General features: G+C 39.9%; 1 protein-coding gene across 2 annotated transcripts in view; it reads left to right on the top strand.

The window, feature by feature from the left end:
• Positions 1 to 26,470, top strand: part of CNTNAP5 (contactin associated protein family member 5) — an 882,476-nt gene that overhangs the window by 386,867 nt on the left and 469,139 nt on the right. For both annotated transcript variants that reach the window (XM_060151536.1, XM_060151538.1), the window contains exon 4: positions 14,674 to 14,821. In XM_060151536.1, the coding sequence (XP_060007519.1) occupies positions 14,674 to 14,821 (148 nt within the window). The remainder of the gene's footprint in view (positions 1 to 14,673; positions 14,822 to 26,470) is intronic.

The raw sequence follows: 26,470 nt of genomic DNA on the forward strand, positions 1-26,470 counted from the left end.
ACCTAAGAGACGAAAAAAGCTGGGGACTTCCCCGGTGGTGCAGTGGTTAAGAATCCGCCCGCCAATGCAGGGGACACAGGTTCGATCCCTGGTCCGGGAAGATCCCACATGCTGCGGAGCAACTAAGCCCATGCGCCACAACTACTGAGTCTGCTCTCTAGAGTCCACGAGTCACAGCTATTGAGCCCGTGTGCCTAGAGCCCATTCTCTGCAACAAGAGAAGCCACCGCAATGAGAAACCGGCACATCACGACGAAGAGTAGCTCCCGCTCGCTGTGGTTAGATAGAGCCCGTGGGCAGCAATGAAGACACAACGCAGCCAAAAATAAATAAATAGATTAATTAGTTAAAAATATATAATAAAAAAATCCCATATTTCCTGCTTTTTCAGTAGAAAAATTCAGTAGAGCCAAACTCAACAAACTCAGTATGGCCAAATGAAAGGAAACAGAGCTAGAAATAAAATGAGCCAATGAATAAAATCATTTTCTGTGCTGTCATGGTTAGGCACAGATAAGAAATGCAAGCAGAGAGTTTAAAAGTTTAATAAAATGTTTTGCCTTAAAAAATATGTTGTTACAGTTTGGGAGAAACAATTGTCTGCTGGAAATAGTAATATAATTCACGGTCCTCCTTTTCAGATCCCACTCAGAAATAAAATTCTGGAGGTTTTTATTAAAGAATGTTGATTGTTTACAGTAATAAGCACACAACTCCTACCATCTTTTTAAGTCATTTGACACTTTTCACATAGTCCCTGGTATGGTTCATTGGCCCATAGGTTATGTCTCTTGCCTTCTGAAATATGTTTTCGCTTCTATATTTTTCACACCAGGACTAGTTTTGTTTTTGACAGGCAAAAGGAACACATATACTTAACAAATTAATTGTTCATGTAATGGAGCTTCTTGGATCAGTTGCTTTGGGACAAGAAACAAGGCATTCCTAAGTTTCTTAGAGAATATACAGGCAAACAGATGCAAAGAAGCATCTGTATCCCCTTGTTTACAATAAAATATCAAAGCAACAACAACAACAAAAACGTTGGTTGGTTACAGAAGCAAAGGTCAGCCCCAGACTCTCCTCCAGAGATATTAGTGCCTCAAAGACATAACTAAACATAGCAAAGGGAGAGGAATTTTGTTCAATCTTTCTATTGACAACAATGTGTTAGTTCCTCTCCCTGGCTCTGGATAATCCAGCTGCTGACCAAGTCAACTCCTAAATCCTTGTCTGCCTTTATCTATCTTGTATCTCTCTCTCCCACCCCTCCCCCATCCATCCATCTTTCTACCTATCTATCTATGCATCTATCTGTCCGTCTATCTATCCATCTGTATCTATCTATCATCTATCTATTTACCTATCTAGCTATCATCATTTTAGCTTCTATTTGCATCCTCTGATTTACCTTTCACCTGTTTACCTACCTTGGTAGCTCACGCTATGAGTGAATTCTGACTTCCTACATTTGGTTACATTTGTTCCCATGATGCAGAAAAGTTCACCATTCATCATAGGATTCTCTACTGAAAAGCCAGGGTGTGGGGCGCCACTCATCCCATTTCACTTCCTTGACCACACCTGTTGGCCCCAATCATCTCATGAGAAAGAAGACCATGGAAGACATAATTAGGGGTGAACATAATGAAAGATGCAAATGCAGAATATAGTTTGAGCCCCCTAACTGAGTACACTAAAACACCTGGGAAAAACTCATTTCTCTAGCAGCTAAGACAATTATGGCAACATATTGGTCTGTGTACTGTTCCCCTCTACTAATAGAAATAAACATTCAGCTTTGTAGTAAATTAATTGTTTTTCCTATGATCAAAAGAAAGAATCATAGAAGGATTATTTGGTCAAACTCATATATAAGGACATTGAATATCATCATAGACAGTATATTAATTTTACATGAGATGCATAAATGGTATGACAAAGATGCAGCTTAACATTATTCTTTGCACAAGATAAGAAAATCATAAAGGCAGAGGACTGAAATTGAGACAATTCTGTAAAGGTATTTCTGCCAGAGAGATAACAAATATTTGTGCTAGACATCACTTCACTTCAATATGTGGGTTCTCATATTATTCTTTATTGCCCACTAGAAATGTAAATTTTGAAGCCAAACCAGCATGGGTTTAAATCCTGCGTCTACAAATTATCAGAAGTGTGCCTTGGCTAAGTTATTTGAATTCTGTGGGTCTAGGTTTTCTTTTAGAGATTGGTGTGAAAAAAAATCTATCTCACAGAAACTGTTCAGGGAATTAACTGAAATAAATTTCTAGTGTGTGAAAAAAAATACCTACTAAATAATAGATACACAATATTTGTTAAGAAGAAAGTATAAGGTGTAAGATGGGTTCTACTTAAGGTAGTTTAAAATTTAAGCTGTTAACAATTTAGTTGTGTTAACAAGAATAGAACACGTAGGAAGATTGAAACTGAAAGGAGACAATTTGATCATTAAAATGGATGGAATTGATAAAGTCATCTTGTTGAGTTCAACTTATTGACCTACTTACATCATTTTGTAGCTGGTGTAACTCAGGCAATATGAACCAAAAAAAGCAGCCTCTTTACTCATTGCCCTCAGTAAATTGCCCCTTGAACTGAGCAAATGGTTTTTTGGCAATCCACTTCAGTGCTTTTTTATTGTAATCTGAGTTTTTTGTTTTAGCTCTTGTGTAGAAAATCCAAAGTGGTGACTGTCTCGTTAATACAGAGTACTTGCTGTTCTCACCAAAAAAAAAAAAAAAAAAAAAAAAAAAAAAGGCAGGGTGAGACCAGGCACCAGGAAAGGAAGGGGGAAAAGGCGAGGAACAAGTAATCAAACGTTGCTTAAAGGGATAAAGGTGCAGCCGCATAGCACAGGGAGATCAGCTCATGCTTTGTGACCACCTAGAGGGGTGGGATAAGGAGAGTGGGAGGGAGGGAGATGCAAGATGGAAGAGATATGGGAACATATGTATATATATAACTGATTCACTTTGTTATAAAGCAGAAACTAACATACCATTGTAAAGCAATTATACTCCAATAAAGATGTTAAAAAAAAAAGGGGGGAGAAAGGTGAGGGAAGACGTGAATCTGGATGACAGACACAAAGCGAAGTGACTGCTTTCATCTCTGCTTTGTGCCCAGAAAATTTAAATTAAGGCATTAAGATATTTCTCATGGGAACCTTTTAAAGGGCCAGTTAGCATTTACTATATACCAAGATTGCTTACTGTGAAGAAATGTTAGCAGGAATGAAGAACTATAAAAGCTGACAAGGAAAAGTCAAATAATCCAAACAGGATAAAATGGTATATACTCAACAATTACCCCGATGATGGAAAAAAAAAAGTTGGCTTTGATTGCTTTTAAAAGGAAAACAGTTAAAAAAACCCGCTAATCCTTTAAGCCAGTTGTCTTTACAAGTCTCTTGGAATGGGTTTGTTAAATGAAATCTCTAAATAGCTCAGTTAAGTAAGTTCACAGAACCAAAATCTCTTTAATGGAGATAAAAGTTTTAATGTATTTTGACAGCCACACTGGAAATTAAGGCTGAGATTATATCATAAAGAAGTAAACCCATATTGAAATGTATTCATCCAATCCTGCCATCTCTCTAAAAATCCCCAGCTCCTGCTCAGAATAATTTGTTCAGATAGGTTTCCTAAGTATAATATCTGAATAACTCTGACTTTTGATTTGTCTGTTGTTGTTCTTTGCCAAAAGAGAGACTGAAAGAAAGAAAGGGAGTGAGCAGAAAGGGGAAAGGAGGAAGCAAAGAGGAAGGAAGGGAGAAAAACAAACAAACAAACCATGTTTTGGTCAGTTTGTTTTGACAATTGAAGTCTCAGGTTATCTGAGGAATTATGAAGAAACATGTTTCATCTAACACTGTTCAGAAGTCCTTAAATGTATTCTGGGATGTACAGACTGTTGAGACTGGTGTAGATTGACCTCAGAGCACTCGTAAAAGTTGTTTGGCTTCTTAGTTTCCTTTGTAACCAATTTCCAAATATTAGCTATTTTATTTTACTTTACTTTTATTTTATTTTACTTTACTAGTTTATTTTATTTTACTGTACTATTTTATTTTATTTTATTTGTATTTTTTCTCCTCATCATTTAATTTTGGCATAGAAATGGGAGCATTTCATTAAGTGAGCATAATTTTAGTTAGATTTGAATCCATGACTATTTACCATTGGATATCGTGTGGTAAAGTGTGGAGACTGTGTAAGGTGGTGTCCCCAAGCTCTCTGGTCTTCAGGTGTCACACTTCCCTTAATTCCCAGGTGACATCGGTCAAGCCTCCATTTTCCATGACTGCTCTGGCCTCTAAAGTTTTCTGAGATGCTAAGGAATGCTTCCTTGTTCTTCAAATCCATCTTGGCTGTTACTCTTTATCTCAACCAGGAGGACTCATGGCCTTTTGCTGTATCAGGATCTACTTCTCCAGATTCTCCAAATAAGAATATAGGTCCCTCCTATAATATCTAAAGTCCAGGTAAAACTTATCTGGAGGGTTTGGAGATAAGAAGAAAGCTTGAAAATAAGTAAAAGAAAATTACAACACAGAAAAGCTTCAAACTGGTGATCACGTATTAAAGACCCTAGACTTACACGTGGTTCAGCACCTCCTAGCAGGTGACCTGGCCCAGCATCTCTCTCCTTCACCCCTGGCTCAGAAGGCCTTTGCAGAGACTCACGTAACTGCCCCCACAAGGTACCTTTTACCAGCCCTCCTGTGCTCCAAAGCCAGGGGAGCATACTTCTCCGAGCTTTCTCTAAGGGCCTGGTGAAAGGGGGCAGCATGCAGTTTCCCCTAATACCGACTAGGGTTCTTGGCTTCTTTAATCGATAGAAATTGATAAGAGGCCAGACAAGAAATTCAGGCAAGGTGGTATTGGAGTTCCTGCTGCAGCAGGGGGGAGCGAGAACAAGCAACCGGTTCCCTTGCTCATTCCCTCACTCCCTGGGGGGGCGGGGGAGGGAGGCGGGGCCAGCTGGTTCCTTATATGGGGTGAGGGTAGGGGTGGGTCCAGGGGTCAGCCTGACGGGTGGCTGAGGTGTTTTGCCCCCGCCTTAGGTGATGCTGTATTCAGGGGGTAAGCGCAGTACTCTGCTTTTGCTCCTGACTCTAAAGAAGTGCCAGTGGGTTTTTGGTCTTTTTGTATCTTGTCTGTAATTTGCCCCAACTGCACATGTATGCATTTTTTAAACAATTTATTTATTTTAGTTTATTTATTTTTGTCTGCGTTGGGTCTTCGTTGCTGCGTGCGGGCTTTCTCGAGTTGCGGTGAGCGGGGGCTGCACTTCTTTGAGGTACGCGGGCTTCTCGTTGCGGTGGCTTCTCTTCTCTGCAGCATGTGAGATCTTCCCGGACCAGGGCTCAAACCCATGTCCCCTGCATTGGCAGGCAGATTCTTAACCACTGTGCCACCAGGGAAGCCCTATGCAGGTATTTTTAGTGCCTTAGAGTTTCCTTGTATTTTGTTTCTGGCGGAGACATTTGTCCAGATGCAAGCACTGCAGCAAAGGGTCCCACATCCCAGGGCCCAGTCTGTCTCATCCCCACCCCAGGCTCAGGCTTGTTCTGGGCACAGGCCACTTGCCATGGTCCCAGGTTTCATCTCATCCAAACAGGATCATGGCTTTGCTTTGGCAGAACCACGAGGCCCAATGAAGAACTGTGCTTTATTTTCGACAAAATGAAACTGCAATTTCTCCCTGTTAGGAATGAGAAAACACGATCAGCTGTAAACTAGCAGTTGGTCCTGGCTTCTAGCCACCAAGGTTTTAAAGTGTTGAGAGTAAATTCGAGAACCCTCTGTAAGAGATGTCAGTTTTATTTCATACATTTCTAATACCTAATTGTTACAGCTACTGTGTGCTTTCTCTAGCCATTAATAATAAGAGAATAAAGAGCATGGAAGTAGGAGAGACGGAAATCATCCATTACTGGACCAGCATCAGAAACACAGCCCCCGACAGTGTGCCGCTTAGACTCCCATGGATACTGTGAGCCCATCCTGATCCTGTGCAGACAAGTGACATATTAACAAAGAGAAGGAGAAAATGAATCGTGAACATGTGATGAGTGCTTGCTGCACGCAGGAATCGCTCAGTATTTAACACGTACCATCTCCTTTCATCCTTAGAACAGCCCTCTGACATATACAGAGCTGTTATCCCCATTTCACAGAGGAGAAAACAAAGACACAGAGAGGTTCAAATACTTACCCAGGTCCCAGGGTGATGAAGACAAGATTGAAGCCCATTTGGCTGAATTTCACTCTTGCTTTTCACTGTACTCCCTGCTCTGAGAATCACGTGTTCTGCCTGCATGCCAAAGGAGTCTAGTCAAGCTCAAATCTAGAATCTAGGCTCAGTGGTCCATGAAAGTGTCAAGGCCTCATGTCACGGCAGTGTTTTATTGGTCTTTTTAAACAATTTTTTTTTTTACTCAGTAAAATAGGAACTAAAATACTTTGGATCTTACCCTGTGCTAAATGCAGGGCTAAAGACTCTTCCAAAATTTAAATTCATTCAGAAAATGAAGACTCTTATAGATGAAACAAGTGTGTCCATTAATAAAGCAAAGGAATGAATAAAGATGTAAATGGGAAGTGTTGGGCATGGGCTCTATAAGGTGATGGTTTAGGTTTAAGTACATTTTTAATACATAATGCTAGACGTATGGATGTTATCAGATGGATAGTATATAGATATATAAATTTATATATATAAAACCTTGCTCTGAAAAAGTGTATTCTATATATATATATATATATATACATATAAATAACATATAATATTTCCATTTTTAATACATAATGCTAGACAGGTATGGAGTTTATCAGATGGATAATATATGTATAATGGATTATATTAAATACAATGGAACATATACATTATATAAATATTATATATAATATTTTATATATAAATGTATATAAATCCCTGCCCTGAAAAAGCATATTCAATATATGTAATAGATAATATTTACATTATAAATATATGTAAATATAAATATTTACATGTTTAATATATAATGCTAGACAAGTATGGAGGTTATCAGATAGATAATATATATATAATAAAGTGGATTAAATAAAATAAAATGGAATATATAATATACATATTACATATATTTTATTATATAGTTATATTTTATATATATATTTAAAATACTTCTCTGAAAAAGTGTATTGTTTCATGGTACAATCAGGTAAGTGCACAGACATCACCACAATATAAGGTAGCAAATATTAAGTGCCATGATGGAGTTAGAAATCATGCATGAGGGCAGTTCAGAGGAGAGAGAGAAACAACCATGTGGAACAGGGAGGAAGGAGGTTTGAACCAATGGACAGACTGGGCTCAAATCTCAGCTCCAAGTTGGGCAACTTACTGGCCCCCTACGTCCCAGATATTTTGTTTCCCAAATGCCCAGAACCAGCATAGGATGTGAGGAGGACTGATGTGAGAACAGATACTTGCACCATCATCTGCATCCAAGAAATGTTAGTTTCCCTTCCTCCTTTGCCTGGAGAACTAGGATTTGTTTAATAGAGAAGTCAGCATATGACATGGGCTTGAAGAATAGTTATGATTGAATTGAACATGTAGAATAATAACAATAGTTAACACTTAACGTCAGTCATACGTTATTCCAGAACTTCATACTTCATGCAAGAAGTATTTTAAGCAATATCTAGGCAATATACATGAGTGTATATGTTCTTTAAAATAATTCCAGCATGAGGTGTGAGCCATCTTCAAGTTAACAAATACATGTATACAGAAATCCCTGCATCTATATACACACACACACACACATTCCTCTCAACCATCCCCTGAGGGATGCACTTTTATCCCCTTTTTAAAGTTGGGCAAATATTAGGACAGAAAAGTTAAGTACTTGCCCAAGCTCTCACATCCAGTAAGTGGTGGAAGAAGGATTTGAGCCTGGGAAGCGTGGTCCAGAGTGCATCTTCCTAAATCCACATGAAAGTACCTCCATAGCACACCAGGACGGAAATGAGATTGCGTGGAACATCTGTGGCCAATGACAGTGAATGGCCCCGTTTTGGGAGTTTACAGTGCATGCAGGGATTGTGAGAAAGAAGACTCATAAAAGCAGAATGAGATCCGCTTCGAGGGCGTTGAATATCAAGCTGAGGAACTCGGAATGCCTGTTTGACTGGGTTCAGACACTGTCAACACTGCAGTCAGAACACGTGTAGAATCATCAAGCTGGTCAGTCTGAAAATCACTCTTTAAATTTGGGAATGAAGCAAAGTATGAACAGGGCCTGAGTGTCCCCCGCTGCAGCGAGGTACAAACACATTTATGCAGCCTTAATCCTCCACATTTGATACGGAGCATGCAGACGTCCCTGATGTTTATGCACAAGAGCAACTGAAAGGATGATTGATGTGAGCAGTGGAAGTCGCCGCTGCAAACTGTTGGAAAAAGGGAATCAATTAATAGTTTTAGGGGATCTGGTTTTGGATAAAAGAAGCTTTAATGCATGCTTCCTTTCCTATGGATTATTACCCACACTTAATGGATGAAGAAGCCAAGATTCTGAAAGATGGTACGAATGGCCTTTGGCTATACATGAAGTAACAGTAGATGGTGAATTTGAAGGGTCTCTTGCACCAAAGCTCCGCAGCTTCATGCTGCATCGTGTAGCCAAGTGTCGATAATGCTTCTCAAGGGGGATCAAGGTTAAGAAGAAAAGTGAAGAATGGAAACGTCGTGTATTTTCCACCTTCTGGGTGCTACAGTTGTGTAGGGTGCTAGAGACAGAAAATGAATGAAGGCACAGGTCCTCAAGATGACTGCTGGCTAGACGCAGAGACCACCATAAATGCATCCATTCTGGACTTTTTGCTGTTGTGTTACTGTGGCAGAAGAGATAATAGCTCTAAACCAAAAGAGTATCACCAGCTTAAAGGAAACATTTGCTTGTGTGCTTGAGGGAACCTGTAGCAGTTTGATATGGTGGAAGGAGGGCTGGGGAGGAGAGAAGAAGCAGGAGATGGTTTGGAAAACAGGGGGTTTTATAGAGCATACAGGGAAGTCTCTCCTTGATCTTAAAGCTAATGAACTCTCTTGTCAGATGGGTTAGAGGGGAATAACTCTAGAGGGACGAGAATTGTGCGGAGGCTGTTGTGGTACCCGGAAAAGAGCTGTTGAAGGTGGGGATGTAGATGGAGGTAGGGGACCCATCACCAGATATTGACTTTGGTTTTCACCTACTCAGGGGCAGACCTCAGAGCTTGCAGCAAATATTCAGGTATTTTTTCTCAGTTTATTAGCCAAACTAGTATCAGGATATTAATTATTTTAGTGTATAAAATTCTCCCTCCCTCCGTCCCTCCCTTCCTTCCTTCCTTCCTTTTCTCCCTCCCTTCCTTCTTTATTCCTTTGTGCTTCAAGTGTCCCTTTTAAGAATGGAAATTCTGCGTTTTCCCTAGGAAGGGTCATTGCTTGAGTTACTGACAATTTAACAGAAAAAAAGTTGAAAGTCAGCTAAGAGCAAAAATGGGACAAAGGAGTGAGGGAGAAGAGAAGGAGATCCAGATGAACTTATAGCCTATTACGTGGTTTTGCCAGAGGCTGACACAAAGTTGAAATCACTCTGCAGAGTGCTAGTTTGAGATCCAAATCTCACGAAAATGAATAATAATAATAAAAAAAAAAACAGACACATGATGTCTGATTTCATGTTCCTTTTTCCAGTGGCAGTCTGCTGTCTCTTCAAAGATCCCTATTCAGGGAAGTTAAATTATCTTAGGAGAAAATCACCTACATGACAGGTAAATTGAACCTTATCTGCTGGTGTAGAAAGTGGTATTGGAAGGGAGCCTGAAAATCTCTGGGGAGGAAATAATGGTAAGATCATCTTAGAACATTTTAGTTATCACTTGCTCCTTTTAGAGCGAGCACCAGTCTTGGCCAATATATTGTATAGGACAGTAGGAACCAGACCCACAGTCTGCAGGTAGCTTGTGGGCTCAACAACTTGACCTTGTAGGCACAGATTATCATCAAGGAAGAAATATGAACAGTGTGAGCTATCCACCAGCTCCTCTGATGCTCCTTCCTTGGCTAGTTCCTGATAGACTGGGTAGCATAGGATTTCTTAACTGTGTACATGGAACCTTTATTCTCTTTTTGTCTCTCTGAAGTGCCCTAGTCCAAGAATCCAGAGCATTAAAGAGCTGTGATAGTAGAAGGAATTCTAATATGTCATTGTTTCCATTCCCCTTTTAAGTAGGGATGCTCTTCATTGAGAAAACGTCTGAAAACTCCTCTCTTGATTTGTCCACCAAAAGCCGTGAACAAGAACTTCCCTTATTATGACATTGTGTTTGCATTTCTATGGAGCACAATTAAGAGGCTCCATAAAAAAGTAATAGGCTGTATAATGAAACAAATTAGGGGAGCAAAGGCTGTGGATCATTTCTTCACTGAGTAAACCTCTATGGTTTACTTGCCTGTGATTCTAGGAGAAGCCATGTGATTCTTGCAGTGCCATGGAGACAGAGACAGAAATGTAAATAAATATATGTATTTAGGTTTTCAGGTGGTGATGCATTTAGGAAAGAAGATAAAGTGAGATAGGAGGGCAGGTGATGCTGGGCAGGGGAAAGGAGTTGGGGAGATCACCTATTAAAGCTATGGGGATGAACATAATAGGCTGGCCAGCTGGGCAGCCTTTCTGTCTTGGTTTTTCTATTTTCCAGTTGCTCCATGGCTACCCTGGACATGCTGGTTAATCTCTTTCTTGCTCTGGCTCCCGCCCTTGCTGCAATATTTATCCTTAATGCCAGGTCCTATGATAAGAGGCCAAGTCCTCCTGTCAACTCTGATGCTCGGTTCCCCATTTCACTGAGGAGGAAGTCCAGAAAGCTTTCAGTTTCTTTTTCGGAAATTGAAGAAGGGCAAAAGCATTGTTTCTTTTTGCTTTAGTGGAGTATGAAAAGTCTGATTTTGATAAGTGGGTATTTCAGCCTTTTCCAGGCATGTACCGTATGGTCAAGCTGCCATACATGTTGGTGTTATAATTCTTAGGGCAGAGATGGAAACATAGATATATGACACTCATCTCAACAGTCACTTTAGTACCCTTTATACATAACTCAGCAGAAGTCACACAAAAATCAGAACTCCGAACAAATACAGCAATGGCAATGGAGGACTTTGGTGTCATAAGCATATACTCATTTTTAAACAAATATTTATCTTTATCTGCATAACATCCTCAAGAATAACTAGCAGTCTGGATCATCCAAGCCAGTAGATAATAAAGCCACATTTCTATTTATCTGTGCATTGATAGACATAATTTCTACATTATTAGTTGATTATATTTTATTTTCTAGTAAAACGTGACCCATACACCATCATTGTCATAGAGAAGAGGATAGCCAGTTGTGTACCTAATGTTTCTATTGTTCTAGGAAGAGTTTTGAGCAACTTAACTGAGAAACTTCCTTCAAATCAATAATGCTTACTTGTTAAAGCAGAAGCCAATGGTGATTAGAAAGTCCTTCAACTTCTATTTTAAAAACAGCTTTACCAGTGCCCTTTCCCAGTGCTTGTAACACTTGAAATTAAATAAACTCCATTTGTGCTTGAGTTATTGGTGGAATAGTTTTAATACAGATAACAGAGGACCACACTGGTTCATCAAACTAGGAGAATGGTGAAGAAACGGGATATGAAGTTAATTAATTTTGATGGGGTAAGTGGAGGTAGAGATCCAGATGCTGTGGCCTTTGTGCTCTGCACCTATGAGAAGCCAGCGTTTTCTGCCCGAGGTCCAGTGCTGGTCCCTGAAGGCACTGGCCCCTCCAGTGGGAAAGGCATTTCGTTGAAGACATTCTTTGCAGTCTTGGTAGTTCCTCAGTAACTTCTTATGGCACTTCTTACCTATCCCATCATTGGGAATAAGCAGGGGCGCATGTGATGCATTAGGATGGGGGTTCAGCAGTGTGTTTGGAGACTTTAATGAGATTTGCATCGCAAATAACTTTAATATGGGTAAACTAAGAATAAAGTGGGGAGGGCTTCCCTGGTGGCGCAGTGGTTGGGAGTCCGCCTGCCGTTGCAGGGGACATGGGTTCATGCCCCGGTCCGGGAAGATCCCACGTGCCGCGGAGCGGCTGGGCCCGTGAGCCATGGCCACTGAGCCTGCACGTCTGGAGCCTGTGCTCCACGGTGGGAGAGGCCACAGCGGTGAGAGGCCCGCGTACCGCAAAAACAAAATAAATAAATAAATAAATAAAAAATAAAGTAGGGAATTCCCTGGCAGTCCAGTCGTTAGGACTCTGCACTTTCACTGCTGAGGGCCTGGGTTCGACCCCTGGTCAGGGAACTAAGATCCCACAAAATGTGTGTGCAGCCAAAAAAAAAGAATAAAGTGGTTAACGTTAGGACTTCACTTAAAATTCCATTTTCTAAACTGACCAGACAGCAACCAAGTTTCAGGAGGATAACTGACAGCTCGGGTCAGGACACAGAGACTAGGAGAAAAATGACAACTTGGGCATTGATTGCATAAGAGCACATGCATGATAAAGGTTGTGTCAGGGCTGGGATGGGAATGAGGAAACACTCATACCCACTAGAGGACGTTTCTACTGCCGAATACAGAGGAATAAGTAAATATCTCTTCAGTGGTACAGTTACACAACCTGGAAAGAGCAAGAGCACACAGTTCCTAAGATAAGAGAATAGGACATCAGTACATGACTGTAGCTCAAATTGTGGTCAATACCAAATGGGGGTGAAAGTTTTTCTCTACTGTTGCCTTGAATCCTTGAGTTGTTCCTCTACTTCAGAGGCCATAACCAGGCAAAGGGAGCAGGGTGAAAAGTGGCAAGGATCAGTCATCCTCTTTGCCAACTGTTAAGATCAAACTAGAAAGGTGGGACAACTTGAAAACAGAAGTCAAGGGCCGGCCTGGTGGTCCTAGCCTCATTAAATAACTGCTTCTATGAAATTACGGGTAGATGTACCACATATGCACTTATAATGGGCAATGTACTGCAAACAAGTTAGAAAAAAACATTCAATAGTTTAATTATCCTTTTTACCTCCTTCTATAATTTTAGTCTATAATTTTAGAATCCCTGTTTCTGGATTGAGACAACGTCCAAACCTTTGACAAATCTACAGACAAGAATGTTGGATTTGAATCTCAAGGAATTCTTCTCCTCCGAGTCATTCTCTTGCAGCAGAGTTTTGGTGCAAAGTAGAAAGTGAGCTTCTCCCTTCTTCATAAGCCACCATGTGATATCTAACAGTGATTTTATTAATTGAAGAATATCAGAGTTATTAGCCAGTGGGTGTGTTGTGTCCAGCAGAAATGTCAGATTGTTCAAGTACCCTAGATTCACAGATGTTATGAGGAGACAATTAAGGTTGAGGTTTGGATCATTGAAATGGATTCCATTCCATACATACATCTTTACTTGCTGTTCTCTTTGGCCATTTGAGAAACCAATGGATCTTCTTTTTATTGTTTGGTATTGATATGACATTAGCATGCAGGTTTTATCTGTGAATATTTGAGTCAGAAAAGAAGGTAGATGATAGCTCATTCATAATGAAGCAGGCAAATCAATGTGCTAACTCACATCCTACCTTAAAGATGAGGTACAGTTGGGCTGATGAGAAAGTTCTGGGGATGGACAGTGGTGATGGTTGCCCAATAATGTGAATGTACTTTATACCACTGAACTATATACTTTAAAATGGTTAAAATGGTAAATTTTATTTTATGCATATTTTACCTCAGTGGGGGGAAAAAAAGATTAGGTTTGAGATTTTGGATTCCATCTGCAGAAAAAGTTCTACTCCAGAAATCATTCATCCAAATGAAGGCTAGGAGGCATAATTTTCGTGTGCCAAATATCTCCCATGCTGTGTATGCCTTTGCTTAAACTTCACAGGGAAATGTGAATATAAATTACATAAAAATCAGAGCCTCCTGTTCTCCCTCATGGAGCAATTAACAACGGAATAGTTGAAAAGTGTGTCACTGTAGAAAAACCATAGGCTTTGGAATAAGACAACTTTGGAATTGAATCATAGACTAATTACTAACCAATTAGATGATTTGAAGATTTTTTTTCCCTCCTCCTTTCTGTATCTCTAGGCTTCAGATTTCTTTTTAATGTGTAAAACAGTAATAATGATAATGGAAAGTGCTTAGTGTACTGACTGGCTTCAATTAATGGTAACAATTACTTCTGTGAAAGCCTCCCCTTCTAAGAGGAGATTTTTCAGTTATCTTCCATACTGCAGTGATTATGAACATTAGGAGTATCAGAACCTCACTGTGTTATTTACTTTGTATAGCTTTTAGATGTGATGTCTTATGACTTACTAAGATTGACTTATTTATAGAATGTGGAAGAGGGAGTTTCTTAAAGAATAATGTACAGTATCTCTGAAAAGAAAATACTGTATAGGACATAATGCAGAATTTTCACCAGAGTCAGATTTCATTTGTAAGATCTGAGACGTTGAAGATATTCTCTAAAAGTTTATGGAGTGACATAGGTGGGTTTCCACCTATGGTCCTTGAGCTCCCGTGAAGGTGCTGCCATGGTGTCGCAGACCTCACCTGGCCTCCTTTTCTCCCCACAGACCTTTGCAGGAAACATGAACGCTGACAGCGTGATGCACCACAAGTTACTGCACTCTGTGAGAGCCCGGTTCGTTCGCTTTGTGCCCCTGGAGTGGAATCCAAGTGGAAAGATCGGCATGAGGGTTGAGGTCTATGGATGCTCCTATAGTAAGTACCCACAGGGATTATCAACACGTGTGTGTTGGCGAGTGACGGGACCCAAGCTGTATCACGGTTACTGACATTGAGAATGCAATCTCAATCGTTTTGAAGTTATTTCTACACTTTAATGACTTATGCATATTTGAAACTGTGAAATTCAACCCAGAGGTAGAAAAACTCTTTTTTTTAAATCTGTACAAGATTTATTTCATTAACCACAATGTTTAAGAGTGATGCTCTACACCCTAATACAGAAGGAGTGATTCAAAATCCATAGAGTTAAAGGTCAGAGACAAAGTCAGTGGCTTTGAATCCCCAGTCAGTAAGAGTTAGAAAGCCTTTTCACTTGCCTTGGAATGATGACACGTAACATCAGTAGATCGTTGTTTTCAGAGGTGGTACTTATTTTAAAGGTTGGCCTTAAGCTTCAGTAACAGGGTCATCTCATATCCTTTGTAGTCACAGCTGCACCCTAACCCGACTGCTTTGTTTTCTGTGGGGCAGAGAGCAAAATCTACTAGTTCTTAGGTTATTTAGGGATGAAGTCACTTGGTGGTGAGAAGATGCTATGGGTTTATCAAAACAAAATGTTCAAAATGAAGAGCTCTTGGAGTTTGAGATACCATTTGCCTTTGCAATACTAAAATAATTTAAGTTTAGTTCTTTCCTAGAAGTGCAGTGAAGTATTATAAAACTCTCCCCTTCCTTGTTCTAGAAGGGAAAGAGAAGAAACATTTCAACCCAGGGTAACACAAGAAATGCTTCTGTCTTAGAATTATGCAGGCCCTCCATCCCTCTGTGAGTTGTTCTGGTTGAATTTCAAAGTAGAGCTCCATCCTGCAGATAAGGAAACTTGTAAACACCGGTAGAACTGGCAATCACTCTAGAATAAAATTATGCAGGGAAGTTTCCCATCCCTATAACTCTTCTCTGCAGGTTTTATATTGAAATCGAAAATTGCATCATAATAAATTGTTTTTCTGTCTTAGCAGGGACATCTCCTGCTTATAATGCTAAAACCCAATGACCCCTCATGAATGAACAAATTTGATTACTACCACTTTAGTATAAATTAGTCCAAGAGATCCCTGTTTATGGTTACAGGAGTGCCTAATGTGTTATACACTTGTACTGTTCTCCGTAGTGTGATCTACTGGAGGCTCACATCAGGATCAACTGAGTGCTCCTTAAAAATGCCCTTCCTGGGTCCTGTCCCATACATACTGGGTTGTGATTTCTGGGGAGAGGGACCAAGAAAGCTGAGTGTTAGCAAGCGCCTCAGGGAAACTATGAACATAGAGTCTCTACTAAAAATAAAGTCCTGCACAGAGGGGAATGACATGCGAAAAGGTTGTCTTTATCTTGAACAAGTACTTTCAGAAAGAATGTGTTTTAGAACAGATGCTCCAACAAACCACTAGACCAAGGAGAGACTGCCTTGCACTCCAGCCCTTCCATCCAAAAGCATAGCCATCGACAAGGCAAGGCGTGTGTGCTTCCTAACCCAGGATCTGTGAGGCAGCCAGATTCCCATGCTACCTCTTCTTTTGATAACAGTTGTCACTACTAACGTTACCGAATGCAAGTTCCTGTGCCCAATGCACAGTGCGGCCAAACAAACAGAAACATTGGAGTTTGGAGCAGAGAAAAGTTTATTGCAGGGCCGAGCAAGAAGAACAGGTGGCTTGTGCCCAAAAAACTCCCCAAACTCCTCAAAGGGTTTCAGTAAAGCAGTTTTAAAGGCAAGGTGAGGGAGGGGCATGGTTGGTTGTTGCAGATTTCTTGGTGTCAGAATCCTTTGTTCTTGCAGCTGTCCACATAGGTCACATCATGATGTTCTTGTAAATCTCCAACAAGACAAATATTATTCTCTGTTCTGCAACTTTTTATCTTTAAAAGAGTGGAAAAGTGTTATTCCCTTAAAGGTCAGAACATTGAGAATGGGCCGTGCTGAATATTTCAGGCTATAGACAACATTCTTAACTTGAAGCAAAAGCAATAGAATACAAAGGTTAAAAGAAACAGATCTAATATGGAGTCAGATTTGTTCTTCCCTATTACACTAGGAGGTTTATTTTTAGGTACTACATGAAGCATTCATGCTGAAATAAAAAGTGTATTTATATTATTACTTCAGCCATCTATTTTGGTGTGATAATCCTATTTCTCTTTAACATGTCCTCCTACATTTGTTTTCTCTGTCCTGGCAGTTGTCCTTGTATTCAATGCCCATAGCTCTGCATGCTTGCACAGAAAGACTCATAGTGTCAAGTTAAATAATAGACTGTAGGGTAGAGAGAGACCTTTGAGCAACATGTTTAGTTTTTTCTGATGATGGAACCCTTTGAGAATCTGATGACAGTGAGGAACCATCACTTAAGAAAAGTGCCTACTGTAATATGCAAAATTTTCTACAAGATTAAAAGGTTGGTCTTCCTTGGTGGTGCAGTGGTTGAGAGTCCACCTGCCAGTGCAGGGGACACGGGTTCATGCCCCGGTCCAGGAAGATCCCACATGCCGCGGAGCGGCTGGGCCCGTGAGCCATGGCCACTGAACCTGCACGTCCGGAGCCTGTGCTCCGCAACGGGAGAGGCCACAACAGTGAGAGGCCCGCATACCACACACACACACACACACACACACACACACACACACACACACACACACACACACACACACACACACACACACACACACACACACACACACACACACACACAAAATGTTCTCAGATCTGCTAAAGCCCAGATCTTGACCAAGCAAAGGGCTCCTGACATTGAGGTAGCTTTGTCCTACATGGAATCCTCTCCAGGAAAGTTCTGCATCTAATAAGTGCATCCTATAAGGAGATGAATTACCTTCAGGTAAACAGTGTGAGTGATGGGAAGTTAACCCCCTTGGGAAGCTGTTGGACACAGAACACCCTTTTCTGGGATGATCTTCCAGCTGGTACTCTATAATCTTCAATCACTAGTCCTTGGGCTTTGTGCTTTTCCTTTGGGAAAAAAGAACACATCCCTCTCTCTCAGGTTGTATATAAAACCAAAACCTCAGCGTGTCTTCTGGATCAAAAATTCCCTTTCAACATCATCTTATCCCCCTTTTTTACTGGTTCATTCTGATAAACATAAAACTTGCCTGCATAAGCCATAAAACAAAACAACAACTACGAAAGCCCGATGGTTCTCTTTATCTACCTTTCTCCTCTCCCCTCTTCCTCACAGAATAGCTTCTCCCCAAAAGTTGTCTTTAGTTACTGTTTCCACTTCTCCCCTCCCTTCCCACTGCAGCTGTTTCCAATCAGTCTTTAGACATGTGGTGGTCAGTTTCATGTGTTAACTTGGGATGCTCTAGTCCCAGTGATTCAGCCAGACGCCAATCCTGGTGTTGCTGTGATGGGCTTATTTTAACATCTACATCATTTGACCTTAAGTGAAGGAGATTATGCTTGGTAGTCTGTGGGTCTGATGAAGTCAGTTGAGAGGTTTTAAGATCAGAGCTGAATATTTTCCCTGGAGGCAGAAGAATTCCTGCCTGGGGACTACAGTTTCACCTCCTACCAGAGAGCTTCCAGCCCACCCCTCCTGACAGTCTGTCCTTACAGGGGATTTCAGACTTGCCTCGCCAACCCATACAGTCACATAAGCCAGTTCCTTGCAGTGAATCAACCTGTGTACAGAACCTGCTGGTTCTATGCCTCTGGGGGGGACCCTGACTCATGCAGACTGCTCTACAGAAACTAGCTTAGTCAAGTCCACCAGTGACCTCCATGTAGCTAAAATCCAGTGGTCACTTTTCTCATTTCACTCACCTCTCAGTAGGATTTGGTTCAATTAGATATTTCCATTTTTTAAAAACCAGCTTTCTCTTTTATCTTGCTCTGTTCATTCTCAGGACTCTGTCTCAGGACTTCTACTTTCTTTTTTAAAAATTTTATTGAAGTTTAGTTGATTCACAATGTTGTGTTAGTTTCAGGTGTACAGCAAAGTGATTAATATATATATATATATATATATACACACACACACATACATATATATATATATATATATATATATGCGTGTGCAAGTTTGTGTGTGTGTATGTTATTTTTCAGAATCTTTTCCCTTATAGATTATTACTCAAGGTATTGCGTATAGTTCCTTGTGCTATCAGTAGGTCCTTGTTGGTTATCTATTTTATATATAGTTGTGTGTATCTGTTAATCCCAAACTCCTAATTTATCCCTCCCCCCTTTTCCCCTTTGGCAACCATAAGTATTTTTCTATGGCTGTGTGTCTATTTCTGTCTTATATATAAGTTAATTTGCATCATTTAAAAAAATCCCATATATAAGCGTTACCATGTGTTATTTGTCTTTCTCTGTTTGGCTTACCTCATTTAGTATGATAATCTCTAGGTCCATCCATGTTGCTGCAAATGTCATTATCTCATTCTTTTTATTGGCTGAGTAGTATTCCATTGTATATATACACCACATCTTCCTTATCTATTCATCTGTTGATGGACACTTAGCTTGCTTCCATGTCCTGGCTATTGCAAATAGTGCTGCTATGAACACTGGGGTGCATGCATTGTTTTGAATTATGGTTTTCTCCAAAGACTTCTACTTTCCATCCACCCCTGGCCCCCACCAGTGCCCAGCTAAATTCACAGGGTTCCATGAACTCAAATGCCATCCATATACTGATCACCTCCACATCTGTATCTCCTGGCCTGACCCCTGGAATTATATATGCAATAAGTTCGCTGTCTCCATTTGGAAATCTAATAAATATCTCAAGTTTATTACAGCATAAATAGAACCCTGGATTACCATTCTCTCAACAACTTGCTCTTCCACATCTCCCGTCTCAATAAATGGCATGATTCAGCCATTTGCTAGAATAGAAACCTAGGAGGCAGCCTCGATTTCTCCTTTCCCAGAATCTCTACTCCTCGCTCTGCATCTATGGTTCATAGCAGCCCTCCCAGTTCCTTCTTTCAAAACACATTCTAAATCCATGCACTGGTCCTGCTTCCCTGAGTAACTGCACCTGTCAGTCCTCACCTGGAGCATTTAAATAGACTCCATCCTGGTCATGCCAGTATCTCCACAAACCTGTTTTTCATGCCAACGTAGCCAAAGTGATCTTCATAAATAAGAAAGAAAATCATATCATTCCACTGCCTACTTCATTTAAAATTGAAGCTCTTACTGGCAAGTAAAATCCCTTGAGTGTACCCTGCCTACCTCTTTAGCTTCCTTTTACTTTTTTCTGTCCATGCAGGCTTTCTTCCTATTGCTGACATATGACAGGTTTTTCCTGTTTCCTAGGCACAGAAGAGTTTTTCCCAGGATTTACATGGTCATCTCCTTCAGTCAATATGATTCTCAATTCTAATATCACCTCTTAGAGAAATCTGCTCGGATCAGCCTTCAAAGTGACCTGCACTGATTCCTGTGCACCAACCATTAACCCACAGTTACATGGCTCACTTTTATTTTCTTCCTGGTGCCTGCCACAAACCACAATCTGGTTTGTTTGTTCTGGCTGACTGGTTGATTGTTTGTCTTTCTGAGTCCCTGCACTAGAATGTAAGTGCCGTGAGGGCAAGCACCCTGCCTGTTAAGTGCCAGCACGCATTAGACACAAATACGCATTCAATAAATATCTGTGGAATGGATGGATGCATACATCAGGTCAGTCTCACTGTCTCAGCATAGGCCACCATGTTATTATTCTGGAATTACTTACCATTAATACACCCACTGTACTTTCTAGGGAACTGATTTTTTTCTTTTGCCTCATGAATCTTTTTCTCAAAATTCCATTTGAGTGTGTTGCTAAAGACTGGTAGAAATTTAATAGTTTGATAATTTCTGAAGACAAAGTTCTACCATTTTGGAAATCATTAATTCAATCATTTATTTATTTAGTTAACAACATTCATTTAGCACTTGAGATAAAATCATTAATTCAGTCATTTATTTATTTAGTTAACAACATTCATTTAGCACTTGAGATAAAATCATTAATTCAGTCATTTATTTATTTAGTTAACAACATTCATTTAGCACTTGAGATATACTATGAATCATACAAAGCTCTGGGGCTTTAAGGAAAATAAGACCTTTTTCCGGACTTCTTTAAGTCCTGTATTTTTCCTTTGGAACCTTCTTTATGATTGCATTTCATAAGTTAATTGTATACTTATTTTTTGGCATCTGTCTCTTCCTATTTGACTCCCATGTCCTGGCTATTGTAAATAGTGCTGCTATGAGCATTGGGGTACATGTATCTTTTTGAATTATAGTTTTCTCCGGATATACACCTAAAAGTGGGTTCGCTGGATTAAGCTGCTGCTTTTTTCTGAAATATCCTCATTCCCCTTCACTGGGACGACTCCTGATGGCCATTCACCACCCAGATCAAACGTAACCTGGTTTCTGACTCCCAGGCCCTATCATGTGACCTCATTTTATGAGCTTCAATTCTAGGTCCTATCTTGTCAAATTAAAATGACCTGGTGCTTCCTTGCCTAATAACTAGTCTCTTTATAGAGCATGATGGAATCATGTCCTAATTCTGCTACCTGAGACCTAGATCAGTGTCTGACAACTGTTATATGCTCCCCGGATATTTAATGTTTTGGCTCAAAAGCCTAACCATCCTTACTCATTTCCGAAAATTTTTATTGTAATTGTTTTAAAAAAATTATATACTCTTTTTAAAAAAATTATTTTATTTATTTTTTTATACAACAGGTTCTTATTAGTTATCCATTTTATACATATTAGTGTACATATGTCAATCCCAATCTCCCAATTCATCAGTTTTATACTCTTTTTAATGGGTCCTCTTTTCTATATATTTTATAGGAAATGAAAATTTTGAGCTTATGAGAATCTTCCTTATACATGGTTTCTTTACTACCTCACATTTTTTTCTCATTGAATAATTGAGAATATCATGGTTGTAATTCCTAAATTGAAGGTGTTTGGAGCCTCCTAAACCCATTCTGGTATATTCCGTTTTAAAATCTCTAGAAGTAAAAGCATGTCTCCATTTTCCCTAAGTATTTATGTTTTTTAAATATTTTTTCTTTGATTGCCTTCATCCCCTTTTATAAATGTCAAGGTGGCTGTTCCACTTTACCAAGGTTCCTTTTGCTTCCACATCCCCAGGACCATCTTTTTGCCATGGTCACAATGAGGTTCAGAGAAACAGATTTCTTTTGTGTGTTCAGATATGAACACTTGAACAAATGGTCTGCTCTTAAAAAGATGAACCTTCCTGCAAACACTCTTGACTTCTCTGAGCCTCTGTTTCTCATCTATAAATGAGAGTGGTAATTATTTTAAAGACGACTATGTCATTTTTGAGTTTTGATGTATCAAGCCTTGAGCAGAGTATCTAGCAAAGAGTCTGTGCTTAGTAAGTGACAGCTAGTATTAATGTAGGTGCAGATCCATAGAAGACATTCTTGTATTGCCAGTATAAGTGGTCTTTTGGGGAAACATTAATCATATTCTCTACCAGGCAAGGGCCGTCTCATCTCAGATTCAGATCTCTGTTTGCTGTTGCTTTCACTTCTGTTGTCATAATCTTCGGGATCTCAATTTCCTGCCATTTTCAGATTCTCTCTCTCTGCTCAAGAGTAGGATTGATGTGACCTGCCTCTGCATTCTACAAAGACCCAAACACATGAGGTCTTCCCCTATTATGATTACTACTAATTCCATGGAGCAAATGTCAATAATTCCGTGGTAAACCAAGAAGATAATTGTCGCATCTTTATAGATAGTTATTCTGAACAAGTTATGCCCTCTTGCTGTCTGTCAAGTTCATTCTGGCTATGCCATGTCTCCCATGTATGGATGGATATCTGACAGCCTAGCTTGCTACATTATATTCTCCTAAGAATTAGCAAATACCTCCTACATTACCATTTTTCCACCTGTGTCACCTCTATTGTCAACGAGGGCATCTGGTTTTTAAGTTTTCCATGAGTGTTTTCTCTCTCTGATCAATTTTCAGATTGATTAGGCTTTGGTCAAACACATTCATGCCGGTGAACCAAGCAAATAAAGGACATAGGTCCTGCTACATTGTTGAGTTGCTGATATAAAGATGCACACATGAAATGGAGATGTCAATGTAGAATTGTCTTAAGTAAATCATCTTTTATAGAGACTGTGATAGAAGAAGAGATGGGAAAATGAGGAGAATCATTCTTAGTTGTAATTCATGTCTACTCTTCCTGGGAGAGAGAGCCAGTATCTTCCCTATTGGTGTCAGTTATTCATCATTAAATTAGCAATTGCCATTAGGAATGCCACCAGCATCACCATCAACACCCCCTCCCCCACTGTCAGTTACGATGCACAGTGTGGTGCAACACACATGCCAAAGCTCACAAGAACCTTTGTAGATAAGAATTACTACTCCTAGGTATATAGAAAGGAAAACTGAATTTTATAAAGGTGAAGTGACTTTAGATAAATGAGGCAATTTGCATCCTGAGCCAAATATTTCTTCTGAGCTCTAAAAATATGTATTCATTTGCCTGATTGATGTCTCAATTTGGTCATGTCATAAACAGCTCAAATTGAACACATCCCAGAGGGAACTCTTAATCAACTCCGACTACACTCAGCATCTTCTTGTGGTCTTTCTCATCTCAATAAATACACCAGTTGCCCAAACCAGACCTGAGAATCTTTCTTGAAATCTTTCCTTTCCCTTACTTCCCACAGTAAATTCAACAGCAAGTTCTATCGGTATTACATCCAAAAATCATCCCAAATACTTCCATTTCTTTTCATCATCACAGTCACTAGCTTAGTTCAATTACATCATCTATCATCTGAATTTTTAACATAGCAACCTACTTTCACTCCTCTTTTCTTTTAGTCCATTATCTCTGAGACAGCCTGCAGGATCATCATGAAATACAGAGCTGAACCACTTCCTGCTGGAAACATTTTGATGCCTTCTGCCTGCACTTAGGAACAAAGTTCTGTGAAAAAAGAACAGGACTGGAGGACCTGGCCTCTGCCCACTTCACTGGCCTTACTGTCCAGCAATATCCTGTCTTCTCTGGGCTCAGACACTACTGGCCTCTGTCCTGCCCTCTGCGATGTCATGTTCTCACCTATCTCAGGACCTTCTAGCTGGAATGCTCCTCCCTCCCTCTGACTTCTTCAGCTCATCTCTTAATAAGCCTCAGCTTTATAATCATCTTCTCAGACAGATGCCCATTGAGTCCCAATTTAAATAAGGTTACTCTTATTTTTCTATCTTAAGACATACCATTCTTTTCTTTCAAAGCATCTGTTTGAGCTGTTCTAACAGAACACCATAGGCTGAGTGGCTTATAAACAAGATAAATCTATTTCTCACAGTTCTGGAGGTTGGAAAATCCAAGATCAAGGCACAGCAACTGATGTGTCTGGTGAGGGCTCACTTCTTGGTTCATAGATGGTCATTTCTCACTAAGTCCTAACCTGGTAGAAGGGGCAAGGGATCTCTCCGGGGCCTCTTTGATAAGGCCACTAACTCATTCATGAGGGTTTCACCCCTGAGGGTTCCTCAGGGATCTCCCAATGGTCCCTCCTCCAAATACTATCTCATTGGGGATTAGGTTTCAACATGTTATTTATGAATTTTGGGTGAATACAAACATTCAGTGTATAGCAATCACTATCTATCTATCTGTCTATCATCTATCTGTAGAATATCTATCTCTATCTCTATGTAGAAAAAGACAAGGAGAAAGACATTAGATGGACCGATAAATAGATTTCTAATAGCTGTTTACATGTGCATTTCATTGTGAATTACCCGTCTCACCTACCGGTTTATGAGCTCCACAAGGTTAAGGACCATACCTACTTAGATACCCAGTTCTCAGCACAGAACAAGGCCCATTTCAATTAAATCAATTAAAATGTTGAATGAACAACTTCCCCAAAGTGGCACAGTCTGTACTGTTCCTATCTCCTTGGGCTTTCCACTATATGTGTGGAAGTATTTAGTCCTATGACATGGGGAAATTTTATTAGAGGGAAAGTATTATATTCAATTTTCTAATACTCATAATATTTTTTATTCACAAGACCAAAGTGAGCAACCTACAATTCCTGAGCATATGTAGTTAAGATGTCAAGGGACAAAGTTTAGCTGTTGCCCAGTCCAGGAGTTCCTGGGCTAACACTCCTTGATTTTTTACTTGTGTTCTGAAACCTAACTCTACATAAGAATCACCTGGGGATATATATTTGTAAATACGTACTCTGACCGTACTCCATCTAAATCATAATCACTGTAAGGGCCCCAGCATAAGCATTTTTTTTCTGTTCCTAGGTAAGTGTTATATGGAGCCAAAATTTAAAACTCTTGTAGCAAAATCCTCTTTGAACTCTGAGAGTCAGTTCATCTTAGGCAACACTGTCATTTTCATGTCTGTGATTGCTAATCTTAAGGATTTTCAGTGTCACGTAAACACGTTTAAAGGCAGTATGCTGTGGTAATATTAAACAGATGGGTTCTACACTTAAACCACCAGAGATATAAACTTAGCTTTATCACCCACCGATTGTATAATCTCGGACAATCTTAGGTCCTCTGTGGACACAGTTTCTTTTTTGATGAAGGGAACGGTAATAGTAGTGATCATTTCATATATGCAGATTACTTAAAATAGTGCTTGGCATGTGAGAAGCATTCACAGAGTGTTAGCTGTGTTCATCATTACCTTCATCTGATAATTAAGCTGGTTACCAAACTTCTCCCTATTTTACCTTTCCCTCCTTATTCAGGACCACACAGCCACCTGTACCTCAAAAGAAGGGGGTAAGCATTTTTACATACCAGGTTTCTAAAGATTCCAACACCTTCATCAGGCCATCTGGAGACTTCAGGCTATGTGGACTTCTGTCCGGGGTCTTCTTTTGAATTTCTTTTAAACAAGGAACACTAATCAATTTTAAAAGCATTATATAAATTCTGATAAGGTATAATGATCTGTCAGGCTTCCCTCATTAAAAATTACAGCCATCATTTTCTATCTCCAGTTACCTTCTTTTCGCACAAAACAGACTGGCTCCTGTTTGGTTAATTATTGCCAAGTTGCGTCATGCAAAATTCATCAGGCTCAGAGTTGAAGTCATATTCTCTTTCCCCATGTAAATCTCTTTGTCATTCTAGCTTCAGCTGCCCTCTTTGTTGTTGGTCTCATCATTTGGGGCCATTTATCACACATGGTAGAGACCACAGAGTCGTATATTTCATCCTTGGCATGCCAAGACCCATGTGGCCGTATCGCAGGGAACCTCAAGGCTGAGTTTATAGCATGCAAGCCCTGGGGAAGAGGAGGTATGGGGTGACAGCAGTCAGACCTGGGGGCTTGGAGGTCCCTGTGGAAGCCCTGAATCCCACTTTGGAAATCAGAGCATTTTATCATTCATTGCAACTCTTTCATTCTATAGATAAGGAAATGATGGCCCAGAAAATTACTTAAAAATAAGTTAATTAAAAAGAATGAGATCTGCCTACTCTTCTTTCTCTTAGTTCATCTAGGAATCACTGAACAATCTCTTCTGTGAAGAGACAAATACACGTATATATGTAATAAAAACATGTTAAATAGAAACACTGCAGTATGCTACCT

The sequence above is a fragment of the Lagenorhynchus albirostris genome, chromosome 6, assembly GCF_949774975.1.
Source record: "Lagenorhynchus albirostris chromosome 6, mLagAlb1.1, whole genome shotgun sequence".
Lineage (NCBI taxonomy): Eukaryota > Metazoa > Chordata > Mammalia > Artiodactyla > Delphinidae > Lagenorhynchus > Lagenorhynchus albirostris.